This window comes from Oryctolagus cuniculus, chromosome 14 (genome assembly GCF_051225735.1).
Source record: "Oryctolagus cuniculus isolate XC-2025 breed Fujian yellow rabbit chromosome 14, ASM5122573v1, whole genome shotgun sequence".
NCBI classification, from domain to species: Eukaryota; Metazoa; Chordata; class Mammalia; order Lagomorpha; family Leporidae; genus Oryctolagus; species Oryctolagus cuniculus.
The window spans coordinates 46,003,267-46,019,845 of record NC_142880.1 but is presented as its reverse complement, the minus strand read 5'-3'; the positions used below and the strand labels follow the sequence as shown (position 1 = coordinate 46,019,845).

General features: G+C 44.4%; 1 protein-coding gene across 2 annotated transcripts in view; it reads left to right on the top strand.

Annotated features, from left to right (window-relative positions):
- Positions 1-290: 290 nt before the first annotated feature.
- The window catches only part of MYO10 (myosin X), a 106,877-nt gene continuing 90,588 nt past the window's right edge, over positions 291-16,579 (top strand). Inside the window, exons 1-3 of one of the 2 annotated variants that reach the window (XM_008262082.5) lie at positions 291-435; positions 2,001-2,104; positions 15,859-15,988. In XM_008262082.5, coding sequence (XP_008260304.3) covers positions 15,865-15,988 — 124 coding nt within the window. In that variant the 5' untranslated portion in view covers positions 291-435; positions 2,001-2,104; positions 15,859-15,864. The remainder of the gene's footprint in view (positions 436-2,000; positions 2,105-15,858; positions 15,989-16,579) is intronic. The other variant, XM_008262083.5, reaches the window with a different exon arrangement.

The window sequence follows — 16,579 nt, the reverse complement described above, 5'->3', positions numbered from 1 at the left end:
TTTGTCAAAGAATCAGGTACCTGTTAGCGTTGTCATGTTTGGAATTGGATTTAGGTGAAATAGTGTGTGCCTGCTTTGCTTGTCTTTGGGCACTGGAAGTGTCAGTGTCAAAAGAAATGGGAGCTGTGATTATTTGGGTAAGAAAGGAAAGTAAAAGGCTGGTGGAGTGTGTCATATCCTTATTTTGTTCCTTGACTTACCATTGCTTTTTACATGAAGATTTATTAGAAAAAGTAAGTAAACCTCATTTAATTTACATTTTCCTCCAAAATGACTGTTTGCAGAAATCACTGGGATGTGAGTTAAGGAAAGAAAGCATCACTGAATGTAAACCTGATTTATCTCCACAGAACCGAGTAGTAAGGCAGAATCCTGGGGAGAGGAATTATCACATATTCTATGCGCTGCTGGCAGGGCTGGAACATGAAGAGAGAGGTGAGTGAATGAGGCAGCATCAGAGATACGGGGATACACAACTCAGTTCCATGCACAGCACATTAGGAAGTGAGAAGACACCTGTTTTGATGTAGTTGCCGTTCTACCAACTACAACAAAATGTGTATCATGAGAGTACCACTGGTTGCTGAATTCATTTTTGAGCCAAACATCATAGTATTGTAGGGAGAAAATTATATAGATTTCCTGAATTTTTCTTTTGTTTACTTTGGAGTTTTGCTATATTTTTACTTTTTAAGAGATTTATTTACTTATTATAGAAAGAGCTCTTCCATCCATAGGTTCACTCCCCAAATGGCCACAACAGCTAGAGCTGGGCCTGTCCGAAGCCAGAAGCCTGGAGCTTCTTCCTGTTCTCCCATGTGTGTCCAGGGGCCCAAGGACTTGGGCCATCTTCTACTGCTTTCTCAGGCCATGGTAGAGAGCTAGATCTGAAATGGAGGAGCCAGAACTCAAACCCATGCCCATATGGGATGCCAGCGCTGTAGATGGCAGCTTTACCTGCTATGCCACACGATGGCCCCCTATTTTTACTTTTTTTTAAGATTTATTTATTTATTCAAAAGACAGAGTTACAGAGAAAGATAAAGAGACAGAGAAAACAATCTTTCATCCACTGATTCACTCCCCAGATGGCCTTAATAACAAGGGCTGGGCCAGGCCAAAGCCGGGAGATTCATCTGGTCTCCCACATGGGTAGCAGAAGCCCAGACACTTGGGCCATCCTTTGCTGCCTTTCCTAGGCCATTAGCAGGGAGCTGTATCAGAATTAAAGCAGCCAGGACATGAACTGGCACCCATATGGGATGCTGGCGTTGCAGGTAACAGCTTTACCCACTATGTCACAACGCTGGCCCCAAATGTAAAAGAAATTTATGCAAAAGAAGCTAGTTTTATTTTATATCTCACCCAAATAAAACTAATTCTTAAATGTTTGGGTTTTTTTTTTTTTTTTTTTTTTTTAAATTTTGAAGCATGGAGCCATAGAGAGGAGAAACAGAGATCTGTCCATTGGTTGATTCCGAGGGTGACAGAGAGAGAGATGACAGACAGATGATGATCCAACCATTGGTTCACTTCCTCAGTGTCTGCAGTAGCTGGGACTAGACCAGGCAAAAGCCAGGAGGCCAGAATTCCATCCAGGAGCTCAATCTGGGGTCTCCCACAGGGGTGGCAGCAACCCAAGTACTTGGGCCATCAACCACTGCCTCTCAGGGTGTGCATTGGTGGGAGGCTGGATCAAAAGTATAACAAGGACTTGAATGTAGGCACTCTGATATGGGAGATGGGTCTCTTAACCATGAGGCAGATGCCTGCCCTTGTGTTTGATTTTCAAAATATAAAAAAAGGATCCAGTTTCTAGTAACATTTTCTGACCCCATTTAGTTTAATTAAATTTTTTCTACTTTTCCTTAAATGATGACCATAAGGGAACTGTATTATCTTAATTAGGGAAATGTTACAGAAGTAACAGAATGCAGACTGGGATTTTGCATTTTCCTGGACAGCTGAGTATAACTGTGTTTTCCCTTATCTTTCTACAGAAGAATTTTATTTATCTGTGCCCGAGAACTACCACTACTTGAATCAATCTGGATGCATAGAAGACAAGACAATCAGTGACCAGGAATCCTTTAGGGAAGTTATCGTAAGTTATTTTTCAATTTCTCCTATTATGAGTGACAGATTCCATTTTCTGTTTCAAAAAAAAATGTTTTAAGTCACAACGGAAGCAATTATATTTGGAGCAGTGTGTGAGAATAGGTAACAGTGCTCCTTTCTTACTCTGTAATATAGGCAGTTTTCTGACTGGAAGGAATTCTAGGAATCCCTTTTCTTTAGTATATGGGAGTCTTTGTGTCATTCAGGATACAGGGGCGGCTTACTGGGGACAGAGCATTCAGAATGTGGACCCTCCACCCAGAAAAGCAAAAGACAAAAAAAATTCCTGAGCATTACACTGGAGCAAGAAGGATCCCTTATTTTTTGAGCTTTTCATGCATGCTTTTGAAAAATGAGATCTGCACCCAAAAACAAATCTGTCAGCTGTTGGACCAGGTGACTGCACTGGGATGTCATCCGGTTCTCCTAGCCTAATTGTGACAGCCACTTCTGATTCCATGAACACCCTCTGAGTCAGTCACATGAGCTTGTTGAATATCGTAAGGACTTGCCTAGGAGGTGACTGTATCCAAGAGGCCTTTTCATCAAGCATTGCTGTAACCCATGTGACCAAGAATGGTCAAGAGATCTCATCCGGGTGGAGTCTTTCCCAGAGTCCGTCCTAGAAAAGGTGGACAGAAGGCATCTGGAGCCGATTCCTCATCATTGTACAGTTGTCCTCAGGCATCTGTAGGAATCGATTGTTTGCACCCTTTCAGATATCAAATTCTGCCAGTGCTCAAGTCCCTTACATGAAATAGCATAATATTTACATTTAAACCACACACATCCTCCTATATGCTGTAAATCATCTGTAGCTTACTTAGAATGCCTGCCACAATGCCAATGCTATGGAAAGAGCTGTTATACTCTGTGGTTTTGGAAATAATGGTAAGGGAAAAAGTTGGTACAAGGCTGGCATTCCATATGAGCATCAGTTTGAGTCCTGACTGCTCCAGTTCTTCTGATCGAGCTCCCTGCTGATGTGCCTGGGAAGGCAGTGGAAGATGGCCCAAGTGCTTGAGCCCCTGTGCCCCATGTGGGTGACCTGTATAGAGGTTCAGGCTCTGGCTTCAGCCTGGCCCAGCCCCGTCTGTTGCAGCCATCTGGGGAGTGAACCAGCATGTGGTTCTCTGTGTCTGTCTGTCTGCCTCTCTCTCTCTCTCTCTCTCTCTCTCCTGGTAATTTTGCCTTTCAAATAAATAAACCTTACCAAAAAAAGATAAACAATTTCTGCATATTCATTTCAGACAATTTTTTTAAAGATTTTTTTTGAGCTGCACTTGGTTAAATCCATGGATGTGGAAGGCCGACTGTAATTGTAAATATGGCTAACATTTATCAAATGCTTACTGTTTTAAACTCTGTCTCCTCTTAACATCCCTGTGAGGGTAGGAAGCTTGGTTGTCTGCATTCTGAGAATCAGGGGTGTAGGTAACTGGCCTAACCTTATTGAGTACCTGGCAAAGCCAGTATCCAGACATACTTAACTTCAAATCCCAGCCTGGAAAGCACAACGCGGGTGCCACATGCTCTGTTCCATGCCAGCAACTCTGTTCCATACCCTCTTGGTGTCCTCTTAGATTGCTCAAGCCTGTGGAATGAAATAAAAAAATCATTTCAAGCAGGTATAAATCATGCATCATTTCTCGATGTCTCATGTGTATCCCAGATTCGGAAATGACAAGCTAGGCCATAACACCGTGATCCTGTTCCCCTCCATTTATAATGTGGGCTGCTTTGTCTCAGAAAGCTCCTTCCTTTATTTAACTCATTAACAAGTCTCCTGCAGATAGCACGCTAATTGTAGACTCTAGGAGGTATAGGATCTGCTCTACAAATTGGTTTTTATGACGTCTTTTTCTAAGGACTTTTGGGCTTCTGTATCAATGGGTTTCACATCTTCAGACTCAATCATCTTCACATCAGAAATACTTGAAAAACAAATTGCATCAGTACTGAACATATATAGACTGTTTCCTAGTCATTGTTCCCTAAACAATATAGTAGGACAACTACTTACACAGCATGTACACTGTGTAGGTATTACAGGTAGTCTAGAAGTGACTTAAAGTCTGCTGGAGGGTGTGGGTGGGTTCTGTGCAAACACACACCATTTTATAAAAGAGACTTGAGCACCTGAGGATTTTGATTCACAGGGGTCCCAGATCCCTGACAGATACGAAGAAATGCTGTGTTTTAAATTATCTTTCCCAATTCTATCTTTATCTCCTAGTCTTCTCTCACTACTCAGACATTCATCATGATTCATCTATTTGGATCTTTCCTGAGAAGATAATGCTAGAATAAATTCTCAGTTTTGATGAGAAGGAGGTTTTTTTTTTTTTTTTTTTTTTTTTTTTTTCCTCCTACGTTTCTGGTTCTTTGTTGAGGCTGTCGAACAGTAATCTGTGATAAAAGAGCATTGAGTTTAGTCTCACTGACTCCCAGCAGCACTGAGCTCCCTGGCCACTAGGGTGCACCTGCTGTATAGGATTCCCTGGAGGAATCACCCTGAGGATGCTGTTACTCTGCCTCCTCTTGGGCTATCATTTTCCCATTCCTAACTGCACTCTTTTCATTGGCTGTGAGCAAACTTGTGGAGTTTGCCTTGTTCTTGTGATTGTCAGCTTTTATTGTTGAATTGAAGTAAGAAGCCCTTGACATTGAAATTTGGTCTTGGGATGAAAGGATGTATCTTGAGAGAGGGAGAAAAATTTATATACATAATTGATATAATAACATATTCTTGTTATGTAGTCTGTTTACAAAGTATGTTTATGGAGATTAAATGATAAGCTTAAAATTGCTTTCTAGTGTTGTCCCACCCTAAGTATTGATGAAAAACTAATTAATGGTTATTAAGATCATAAGCATGACATTTTCACTGTTATTGTATAACTTTGTTCTGGAAGTTACAAGCAGTGGAGCAGAAAAAAGAAACTAAATACACAACTTTTGGAACAGAAGGAGAAAAAATATTCCTTTCTATAAACAATAAAACCTGAGAGAATCAAAAAATTAGAGAGGTTTGCATTGTGGCACAGCAGTTTAAGCTGCCACCTGCAACTCCAGCATCCCACGTGGGTAATGGTTTGTGCACCCCATGGGAGACCAGGAGAAGCACCTGGCTCCTGGCTGCTGCCATCGGATCAGCGCGGTGCGCCGGTCGCAGCGCGCCGGCCGCAGCGGCCATTGGAGGGTGAACCAACGGCAAAAGGAAGACCTTTCTCTCTGTCTCTCTCTCTCACTGTCCACTCTGCCTGTCAAAAAATAAAAATTTAAAAAAAAAAAAAAAAAAGGAACCTAGAGCTCCATCTGTTCTCCCACGTGGGTGCAGGGGCCCAGGTACTTGGGCCGTCTTCTGCTGCTTTCCCAAGCATGTAAGCAGGGAGCAGGATTGTAAGGGGAGCAGCTGGGTCTTGAACTAGCTCTCATGGGATGCAGGCATAGCAGGTAGCTGCTTAACCAGCTGTGCCAGAATGCTGACCCCATTCATGTTACATTTTTACAACAAACAGTAACTTCTTGTGATTATTTGATGATTATGTGATTATTTCCTGAAATCTTACTTTCTGTGATAACAGCTGGCCTTTGGTGCCTGTAGGCTCCACGTCTATGGTATTGATACAAGCAACTACAGACCAAAAACATAGTCAGGTCTGCAAAGGTCGTGCCAGCACTGAGTATGTGCAGACATTTTTCTTGTCATTATCCCCTGAACAGTACCATGTGTCAATGATTTACATAGTATTGACATCGCATTGGTATTCTGAGTCCTCTAGAGATGGCTTAAAGGATTAGATGGGAGGATATGCATGGGATATAGGCTAATGCACTCCATTTTACATCGAACATCCCTAGATGTTTGAGTCTATGAGGGCTCTTTTTTAAAAATATTTATTTATTTATTTGAAAGGCAGATTTACAGAGAGGCAGAGGCAGAGAGAGAGGTCTTTCATCTGCTGCTTCATTCCCCTGATGGCCACAATGGCCAGAGCTGCACCAATCTGAAGCCAGGAGCCTGAAGCTTCTTCCAGGTCTCCCTTGTGGGTACAGAGGTCCAAAGACTTGGGCCATCTTCTGCTTTCCCAGGCCATACCAGAGCTGGATCGGAAGTGGAGCAGCCAGGACTTGAACTGGTGCTCATGTGGGATGCCAGCACTGCAGGTGACAGCTTTACCCACTACATCACAGCACCAGTTCCTATGAGGGATCTTGAAACTCATCTCCAGAGGATACCAGGGGGTAGCTCTGTAGGAGAATGAGCATCAGAACGAGTGGCACATTTACTGCCTCACACAGCGCTCTGCTGCTAAAAGTGGCAGGCACCGTTCACAGAAGTCACTAATCCTGCTCAAGTGGATTTCTGTGTGCCAGGCACTGCTTTAGGCACCAGAGAGCCTGCAGTGAACAAAACCCTGTCTTCTGCTAGAGAGGTGAATAAGATTATAACAGATTATGCTGTCGGGGTTCATGCAATTTGTCTCATACCTCAGTGTCAAATGCCATTTAAACGTATAGCTTCATACTTTGATCCCTTGAAATTCCTTTCCCGAAGTGGGTGGGAACAAAGGAAGAAGGGACCATGTTCTGCTGAGGCTCAAGGATAATTTGCGGAATATGTTGACGGTGAGAGAAGTCACTTCTGTGAATTAATGTTTGAAAATGTCACTTCTGGTGACATTTTCATTTTTAGCTACTAAAAAAAATTACTTCCTATCAATTTTAATGTCAGTGGATGTACCCTGGTAGAGGGACCTTTTGAACACTGGCTTTTGGAGCACATGTTTAGCCTAGCAGTTAGGATGCTGGTGAGGATGCCTGCATCCATCCTGTGTCGATTCCTGCCTCTGGCTCCTGGTTCCAGCTTCCTGTCAGTGCAGACCCTGGGAAGCAGCAGGTGATGACTCAAGTAGTGGTCAGGTGCTTGGGTCCCTTCCACCCATGTGGGAGACCCGGATTGAGTTCCTGGCTCCTAGCTGCAGCCAGGCCCATCCTTGACCCTTGTGGGCATTTGGGGAGTTAGGAGCAGATGGGATCTTGCTCTGTCTATGTTATCTCTCTCTACCTCTCAAGCAAATAAAAAGTAAATTCTAAAAATGAAAGAACTGTGAGGATTTTTTTTTTTGTATTTTTAAAAATCTTCCTTGGCACAGTTTTAGAGGCTGGGTTTTTCCTGGGCATAAGCAGTGAACTTGCACTCAATTTCATAGCCATTTTTTATACAGACTTCCAAATTGCATAGTAAATCGTTTAGTCTGGATGAAAGGCCATTTCAAGTCAGTAGTAACAACTGATTTATTTTATTGCCTGCATTTGACCTACCAGGATGGTGACTGATGGAATGTGTGTCAGGTATCAGGAGTCTTTGTGCCATCATCCATTCATTCTCACTCCACAAATAGCATGTATTTTACAATGTGCTTGACTATGGACCAGGGCTGGGATATCCGTGTGTTTCTAATGGAATGTGGCCGTGTACCCCAGGCTTTCAAAGAATCAGAGGAAAATGCAATGCATTATGAAAATATTATAAAAATGTATGTCCCAAAATAAAAATCTATTAGTTCCACTTTTCATGAACTTTTTTCAAAGATTTATTTATTTATTTGAAAGCCAGACTTACGAGAGGGAAAGAGGTAGAGAGAGAGAGAAGTCCTACATCCGCTGGTTCACTCCCCAAATGGCCACAATGGCTAGGCATTACTTTTTCTAATAGAACAACCTTTTTATATGAAGCCCAGATACCCCCTCCTTTATGACCTCTGGACTTGCTTTCTTTGTTTTGTTAGAGTTTGAAACAAGTGACTCCATTTTAATTCTGACAGTTTTCACAGAATAAAAGTAAGTTATATTTTATAATGTATGTTAAATATTTTATATTTTATAAAACACACTTTTTTTTTTTTTTTTTTTTTGACAGGCAGAGTTAGGCAGTGAGAGAGAGAGAGAGAGAGAGAAACAGAGAGAAAGGTCTTCCTTCCGTTGGTTCATCCCCCAAATGACTGCTACGGCCGGTGCGCTGTGCCAATCCGAAGCCAGGAGCCAGGCGCTTCCTCCTGGTCTCCCATGCAAGTGCAGGGCCCAAGCACTTGGGCCATCCTCCACTGCCTTCCCGGGCCACAGCAGAGAGCTGGACTGGAAGAGGAGCAACCAGGACAGAATCTGGTGCCCCAACCAGGACTAGAACCTGGGGTGCCAGTGCCGCAGGTGGAGGATTAGCCTAGTGAGCCGCAGCGCCAGCCTTAAACACACTTTTTTTAAAAACTTTTATTTAATAAATATAAATTTCCAAAGTACAGCTTACGGATTACAGTGGCTTCCCCCCTCCATAACTTCCCTCCCACCCACTACCCTCCCATCTCCCACTCTCTCTCCCATTCCATTCATATCAAGATTCATTTTCAATTATCTTTATATACAGAAGATCAATTTAATATATATTAAGTAAAGATTTCAAAAGTTTGCACCCACACAGAAACACAAAGTGTAAAATACTGTTTGAATACTAGTTATAGCATTAATTCACATTGTACAACACATTAAGGACAGAGATCCTACATGAGGAGTAAGTGCACAGTGACTCCTCTTGTTGACTTAACAAATTGACACTCTTGTTTATGGCGTCAGTAATCACCCTAGGCTCTTGTCATGAGTTGCCAAGGCTGTGGAAGCCTTTTGAGTTCACCGACTCTGATCATATTTAGACAAGGTCGTAGTCAAAGTGGAAGTTCTCTCCTCCCTTCAGAGAAAGGTACCTCCTTCTTTGATGACCTGTTCTTTCCACTGGGATCTCACTTGCGGAGATCTTTCATTTAGGTTTGTTTTTTTTGTTTTTGTTTTTGCCAGAGAAACACACTTTTTTTAACATGACTGTATTACGTAATAAAATACAACATTGCGTCATGAATAAAGTATCATCAAGTTACTAGTAATTTACAATGCACAAAACAGCCTTTCTGTTGCCTTGCCTCATCTCAGTCACCATCATTTATCCGGTGGTCCTCTGAGATCTCTGAGCTTTATCACCTCCTCTCTCCATTTCTTTATTTTGTTTTCTTTCTTAAGATTTATTAATTTGCTTATCAGAAAGACACAGTGACAGAGGGAGAGAGAATCTCCCATATGCTGGTTTACTCCCTAAATGGCCGCAACAAGCGGGACCCATCCCTGCTGAAGCCAGGAGCTATGTCTCCCGTGTGGGTGGCAGGGACCCAAGCACTGGGGCCATCATCTACCGCCTTTGCAGGCGCATTATCAGGAAACTGAATGGGAAGTGAAGTGGCCAGGATTCCAGCTGGCGCTCTGATACGGGATGCAGGCGTCAAAAGTGTTGGCTTAGCCCACTGCACCACACGCTCAGTCTCTGTTTCTAGTGTGCCAAGCTGGCTTCCTGCAGTGTCTCATGGTTGGGACAGTGCCACGTATTGGTCACCTCTTCCCGTACGTACAGATTCATAAGCATCTAATTTTTATTAATGAAAGACTTCTCTTGAAACTGTTCAATATAACTTTGTGCTGGTTTTATAACTAAATAGTTTTTGGCATGTCTGAGCCATCCTGAAAGTTTCCCAGGGTTTTTCTCACTCTTGAGCCATATTGTTGAGGTAATAAAATAATAATAAGCTTTAAACTGGCTACTCTTGCCAAAGGGGTAGAGATTGCTTACTGAAAAGATTGTAATAGGACAGCAAGGAAAAATAAGAGGAGGAGGCTTTTGCTAGCAGCTTTAGCACACACCCACGCTGGTGATAATTATTTGTAGTCGTTAAATTATCCCATGGTATGATTACTGCAATTACTATTATCACCACAACCTAACTGGTTAATCACTTGGAGTCAGAGTTGAAAGCAAGGAAGTCACAAATTTATTAATATAGTAAGCATTTTTATTCTTTTATTTTCATATCTCAGTTACCTTTGTATTTATATTTTTTATTTTAAATTAGGTTATTTTAGCACTTTTTTTTTTTTTTTTTTTGACAGGCAGAGTGGACAGTGAGAGAGAGAGACAGAGAGAAAGGTCTTCCTTTTGCCGTTGGGTCACCCTCCAATGGCCGCTGCAGCCGGTGCACTGCGGCCAGCGCACCGCACTGATCCGATGGCAGGAGCTAGGTACTTATCCTGGCCTCCCATGGGGTGCGGGGCCCAAGTACTTGGGCCATCCTCCACTGCACTCCCGGGCCACAGCAGAGAGCTGGCCTGGAAGAGGGGCAACCGGGACCAGAACCCCGTGTGCCAGCGCCGCAAGGCGGAGGGTTAGCCTAGTAAGCTGCGGTGCCGGCCGGATTTTAGCACTTTTTAATTTTTTTATTTTTATTTAAAAAGCAGAGGGAGAGACATCTCTGGCTCACTCCCCAGTGCCTGCAATAGCCTGGGCTAGACCAGGTAGAAGTTAGGACTCATGAGGCCGGCACTATGGCATAACCGGTAGAGCTGCCACCTGCAGTACCAGAATCCCATGTGGTTGCCAGTTCTAGCCCTGGTTGCTCCATTTCTGATCCAGTTCTCTGCTATGGCCTGGGAAAGCAGTAGAAGATGGCCCAAGTCCTCAGGCCCCTGCACCCACGTGGGAGACCTGGAAAAAGTTCCTGGCTCCTGGCTTCGGATCTGCTCAGTTCCAGCTGTTGCAGCCACTTAGGGGAGTGAACCAGTGAATAGAAGACCTCTCTCTTGAGCCGGCGCCGTGGCTCAATAGGCTAATCCTCCACCTTGCGGCGCCGGCATACCGGGTTCTAGTCCCGGTTGGGACGCCGGATTCTGTCCCGGTTGCCCCTCTTCCAGGCCAGCTCTCTGCTATGGCCAGGGAGTGCAGTGGAGGATGGCCCAGGTGCTTGGGCCCTGCACCCCATGGGAGACCAGGAAAAGCACCTGGATCCTGGCTCCTGCCATCGGATCAGCGCGGTGCGCCGGCTGCAGCGGCGGCCATTGGAGGGTGAACCAACGGCAAAGGAAGACCTTTCTCTCTCTGTCTCTCTCTCTCACTGTCCACTCTGCCTGTCAAAAAAAAAAAAAAAAAAAAAGAAGAAGACCTCTCTCTCTCTCTCTCTCTCCCTCTGCCTCTGCCTCTGCCTCTGCCTCTCTGTAACTCTGCCTTTCAAATAAATAAATAGATCTTTATAAAAAGAAATTAGGAGTCAGAAACTCAGTCTGGTTTCCTATGTGGGTGGCAGAAACCTAAGCCCCGGGCCATCATCTGCAGCTTCCCTGGGTACACATTAGTAGGAAACTGGATAGGAAGCAGAGATGGGACTTGTTCCCAGGCACTCAGGTATGGGATGCAGGTGTTGCAAGTGGCACATCAGCTCTCTGCCACAATGACCACCCTTTTCCCCAGTTTTTAAAGTATTTTCACATATGCTTTTTTTTTTTTTTTTTTTTTTGACAGGCAGAGTGGACAGTGAGAGAGACAGAGACAGAGAGAAAGGTCTTCCTTTGTCGTTGGTTCACCCTCCAATGGCCGCCACGGCTGGCGCGCTGCAGCCGGCGCACCGCGCTGATCCGAAGGCAGGAGCCAGGTACTTATCCTGGTCTCCCATGGGGTGCGGGGCTCAAGCACCTGGGCCATCCTCCACTGCACTCCAGGGCCACAGCAGAGAGCTGGCCTGGAAGAGGGGCAACCGAGGCACACTCCAGCGCTTCGACCAGGACTAGAACCCGGTGTGCCGGCGCCGCAAGGTGGAGGATTAGCCTATTGAGCCGCGGCGCCGGCTGCTTTTTTAAAATTGATAAGCACTCAGCAAATAATTCTTTCGCGTTGTGTCATTTTTTCCCTCATGCTCATGAATGGATGGTGTTCCTGTTTCTGATTAAGTAATTCATGGTCTTCCAATTCTTTTCATACGTGACTTTATTGATGTTTATACTTGTAATAAAGTGCTCCCACTGAAAGTATACATTTCAGTCTACATGCCATCTGCCTGCAACCATGATTAAGACCATGAACGCTTTCCAAGCAGTCCCAACCACCCACCCCAGGCCCTAGGTCACTACTGATCTGATTTCAGTCACTCTCATAGACACTGATTTTTTAGAGATTCCTGTAAAAGAAATGATACAATGTGTATTTATCTGTTTCTACCTTTCTCCAGTCCTCTACTTCACGTGCATCTCTATTCTTTCCTTTTCCTGGTATTCCACTGAATAGACAGTGATTTTTACAGTCACCCATTAATAGTCTTGTTTTTCTATTGTAAGAATATTGCCAGTAATATTAAAAGACATGCTAGGGCCAGTGCCATGGCTCACTAGGCTAATCCTCCGCCTGCGGCGCTGGCACCCCAGGTTCTAGTCCTGGTTTGGGCGCCAGATTCTGTCCCGGTTGCCCCTCTTCCAGTCCAGCTCTCTGTTGTGGCCTGGGAGTACAGTGGAAGATGGCCCAAGTCTTTGGGCCCTGCACCTGCATAGGAAACCAGGAGAAAGCACCTGGCTCCTGGCTTTGGATCAGCACAGCATGCCGGCCGCAACACGCCAGCTGTAGTGGCCACTTGGGGGGTGAACCAACAGAAGAAGGAAGACCTTTCTCTCTGTCTCTCTCTCTCTCTCTCTCTCTCTCTCTCTCTCTCTCACTGTCTAACTCTGCCTGTGAAAAAGAAAAAAAAAAAAGACATGCTAGAAGGTAAGGTTCTTGTGCCTGTTACATTCTTTTTTTTTTTTTTTTTTTTTTTTTGACAGGCAGAGTGGACAGTGAGAGAGAGAGACAGAGAGAAAGGTCTTCCTTTTGCCGTTGGTTCACCCTCCAATGGCCGCCGCGGCCAGCGCGATGCGGCCGGCGCACCGCGCTGATCCGATGGCAGCAGCCAGGAGCCAGGTGCTTTTCCTGGTCTCCCATGGGGTGCAGGGCACAAGCACCTGGGCCATCCTCCACTGCACTCCCGGGCCACAGCAGAGGGCTGGCCTGGAAGAGGGGCAACCGGGACAGAATCCGGCGCCCCAACCGGGACTAGAACCCGGTGTGCCGGCGCCGCTAGGCGGAGGATTAGCCTAGTGAGCCGCGGCGCCGGCCCTGCCTGTTACATTCTTAACTAAATGTTAACCTATTTGGTAACTGCTGCAACTCTTTTCAATTTTATAAACTTTCTTCCCAGGTTGATTTTTTTAAAAAATAATTATAGGTTAAAAAAAGTCATGTTTTATTTATATAAAGCTATTGAAATATAATTGTTTCAATATTACATTCATAAATTCCTTTAACATCTATTTCACATTCTTACAGGTTTGTTTACTGAATTTAACTTGTTCATTTGTAGTATTGTTAGTATTGTAATATTTTTTTCTGTGAATGTGTTAACGCTGGTGAGTATTTTATAAAGCTTTTCTGCCATTGATATTTTCCTTGGAACAAATTTCCTGTATTGTTGGAGATTACGTAGATTTCTTTTTTAAAAAAAATGTCATTTAAAATGACAAAATTATGTACATATGTGACCTAGCACAATGCTGCCACATAATTGTGTTGTTTGCCACAAGGATCATACTGACTTAGAGTACCAACAATCAAATGTATAAATGTCCCTGTGTCACCAATGTTTCTTATCACTCAGAATATTTTTTTTTTTTTGCTAGTTTAATAGGAGTGATCTCAGCTTTAATTTCCTTAAGTGTGATTTCTTGGAAGGAAAACGTTACTCCTATGAGCAGTGTGTGTTTTGTTTTTGTTACACGTGTGGCATTCAGTGGAGCTCTTCTGTGAGTTTCCTTCTCGATTGTTGGCCTTTCTTTCTGGTATTACTGCTTTTTCCTTGTAAAGAAATTAAACTTTCCACGTTTCATAATGCAGTTGTTTCCTCTTGCCATTTCTGTTGCTTCCAGGGGGTGCGTGGTTTCCTCCATCTCCGTCTCTGGTAGTCATTGCGTGGGTCCAGGGCCCTTTGTAGGTTATTTTCCTCAGTGTTGCCCACACACAGTTCTGTCCTGGGGTGTGTGTGGTTTTCTTTTCCTCTTAAGTACTTTTTTCCCTCACAAGGATGTGGCTCCTAAATCACAATAGAAAATGAATGAATTTCAGATATGATTCAGAAAACACCTGGCTTAACTTGCTTAGATATTTGTCAGTAAGGAAGCCCTGTAAGTGCCTGTTTAGCTTTATTTTCCCTAGCACAGCATTATGGTAGCTGCCGCATAGTCTCCTGAGGCCAACATAGACCTTCAAAATCCCTTTGAGAAACTAAAAGGTGGGATGACTGTCTTGGGATGAAAGATCTGAATCTATGCATGTTTTCCATCAATATTGATTATGAAAGTAACTGAGCTCCTGGTGCAGTTTTATTCCACCTCTTGGGGTCCCCGTTGTGTTAGACCATTAAGACAGGGCCCCAAAGTTTACACTGAACAGATCTCCTGAAGTCTCATCCTTCTCCCTTCCTCAAATCTGCCCTCTCCCTCTGATTGTTATGTATAAAGAGAATGACAGGTGTTCCGTTATGCTTTGGTTTGTATAGAAAAGAAACCCTTTCTTTATCACTGTTGTTAAGGTGACTCCCTAAGGTAATCTTTGTAGCATGAAGACAAGGCTATATTATAAGGCAGGTATTTATTTTTATTACTTTGATTAAGTTAATTAAGTTACCCGTGACCGTTGTATGAGTTTTTCCTTTATCTCTTTTTTTATGTGTACCTGTGTAAAGGTTGCATCACTTTAAAAATGAGTGGTAGAGTGGGCCTTGTGGTGTAGTAGATTAAGCCAACCACTTGCAACACCCGCATCCCATATCACAGTACCTAGGATTGAGGACTGCCTCCATTTCTGATCCAGGTTTTTGCTAATGCATGTGGGAGGCAACAAATAGTGGCCCAAGAACTTGGGTTCCTGCCACCCACGTGGGTGACCCAGATTGAGTTCTTGGCTCTTGGCTCTTGGCTCCTGGCTTTGGCCTGGCCCAGCCTCAGCTGTTATATTTGAGGAATGAGCCAGGAAATAGAAGATTATCACTCTGTCTCTGTGCCTTTGAAAAAAAAATATGAATGGATGGATGGATACTTCAAAAATGATTTATTATGCATATATTTCTTTTTTTTTGCATTTAGAATAACACCTGAGGCTAGTACTGTGGCACAGCCGGTTAAGCTGCCCTCTGCAGTGCCGGTATCTTGTATGGATACTGGTTGAGTAACAGCTTCTCTGCTTCCAGTCCATCTCCCTGCTAATGCTCCTGGGAAAGCAGCAGAGGATAGCTCAAGTGCTTGAGCCCCTGCATCTGTGTGGGAGACCTGGAAGAAGCTCCTTGCTCCTGGCTTTGGCCTGGCCCAGCCCCAGCCATTGCAGCTATTTGGGGAGTGAACCAGCTATGGAAGATTGATCTCTCTCTCTCTCTGCCTTTCAAATAAATAAATAACTAAATCTTTTTTTAAAAATAGAATAGCATCTAATAAATTTTTTAAAAAGATTTATTTATCTATTCAAAAGGCAGAATGCTAGAGAGAGAGGTGTCCTCTATCTGCTGGTTCACCCAAGTGGCCACACCAGAGAGGGCTGGACCAGGCCACAGCCAGGAGCCAGGAACTCTGTCGGGGTTTCTCATGTGGGTGGCAGGGGCCCAGAGACCTGGGCCATCTTCCGCTGCTTCCCCAGGCACATTAGCAGCGAGCTGGACAGAAAATGGAGCAACTACAACTTGAACCAGTACATGGACATGGGATGCCCGGCCCCACATCCAGTAATTTGATTGTTAGGAGCGTTTTCCCTTTTCCTCCGTGTGACAAAGCAACACCCACCTCACGGCGTTGACTTCCTTGCAGACGGCGATGGCAGTGATGCAGTTCAGCAAGGAGGAGGTCCGGGAGGTGCTGCGGCTGCTGGCAGGGATACTGTACCTCGGAAACATCGAGTTCATCACTGCGGGGGGCGCGCAGGTCTCCTTCAAAACAGGTGAGGGGTGCCTGCCCACCCCCCCCCCCCATGCTGTTCTCCTCAGAGGAAACACACCTGAAATACCGACTGCCTGGCCTTTTTACAAGAAAAGCCTTTCTTAATAGAATGGAGGGCCCCAGAACTAACTGCATCTGATGTCGGGGCGTCAGTTAACAAGGGGTCAGTGGGTGTGAAAACTTGTTCCTCGCCGGGATGACACCTGTGGCCTCATCCTTACTACAGAAGAAGGAAGGTGGGTCAAAGACGTGGAAATAGAAGCAGTGAGGATTTGAGGTAGGGAGAAGTGCCGTGAGTCAGGTGGTGCGGTGCTTCTTGTAGTTCTGCAGGGGTGGCCCAGTGCTAATGGCCAAGACCGTGAGTTTTCCCATTCACAGTGCTAGGCTCATAGGCTTGTAGCCAGCTGCAACCTGCAGGTTCCTCTGTTATTTGACCCTTTAACTTTAGCGGCTTCCATTCTGTGCAGGACCTCAGAGATTTGTTGTGAAGTTAAAATGGTCTGATAGACATAGAGCTATGTCAGTTGTCATTTTCTGGGAGTGATTTATGTATTGTATTTTTAAACATATTCTGGTGGAAGCAATAAATGAG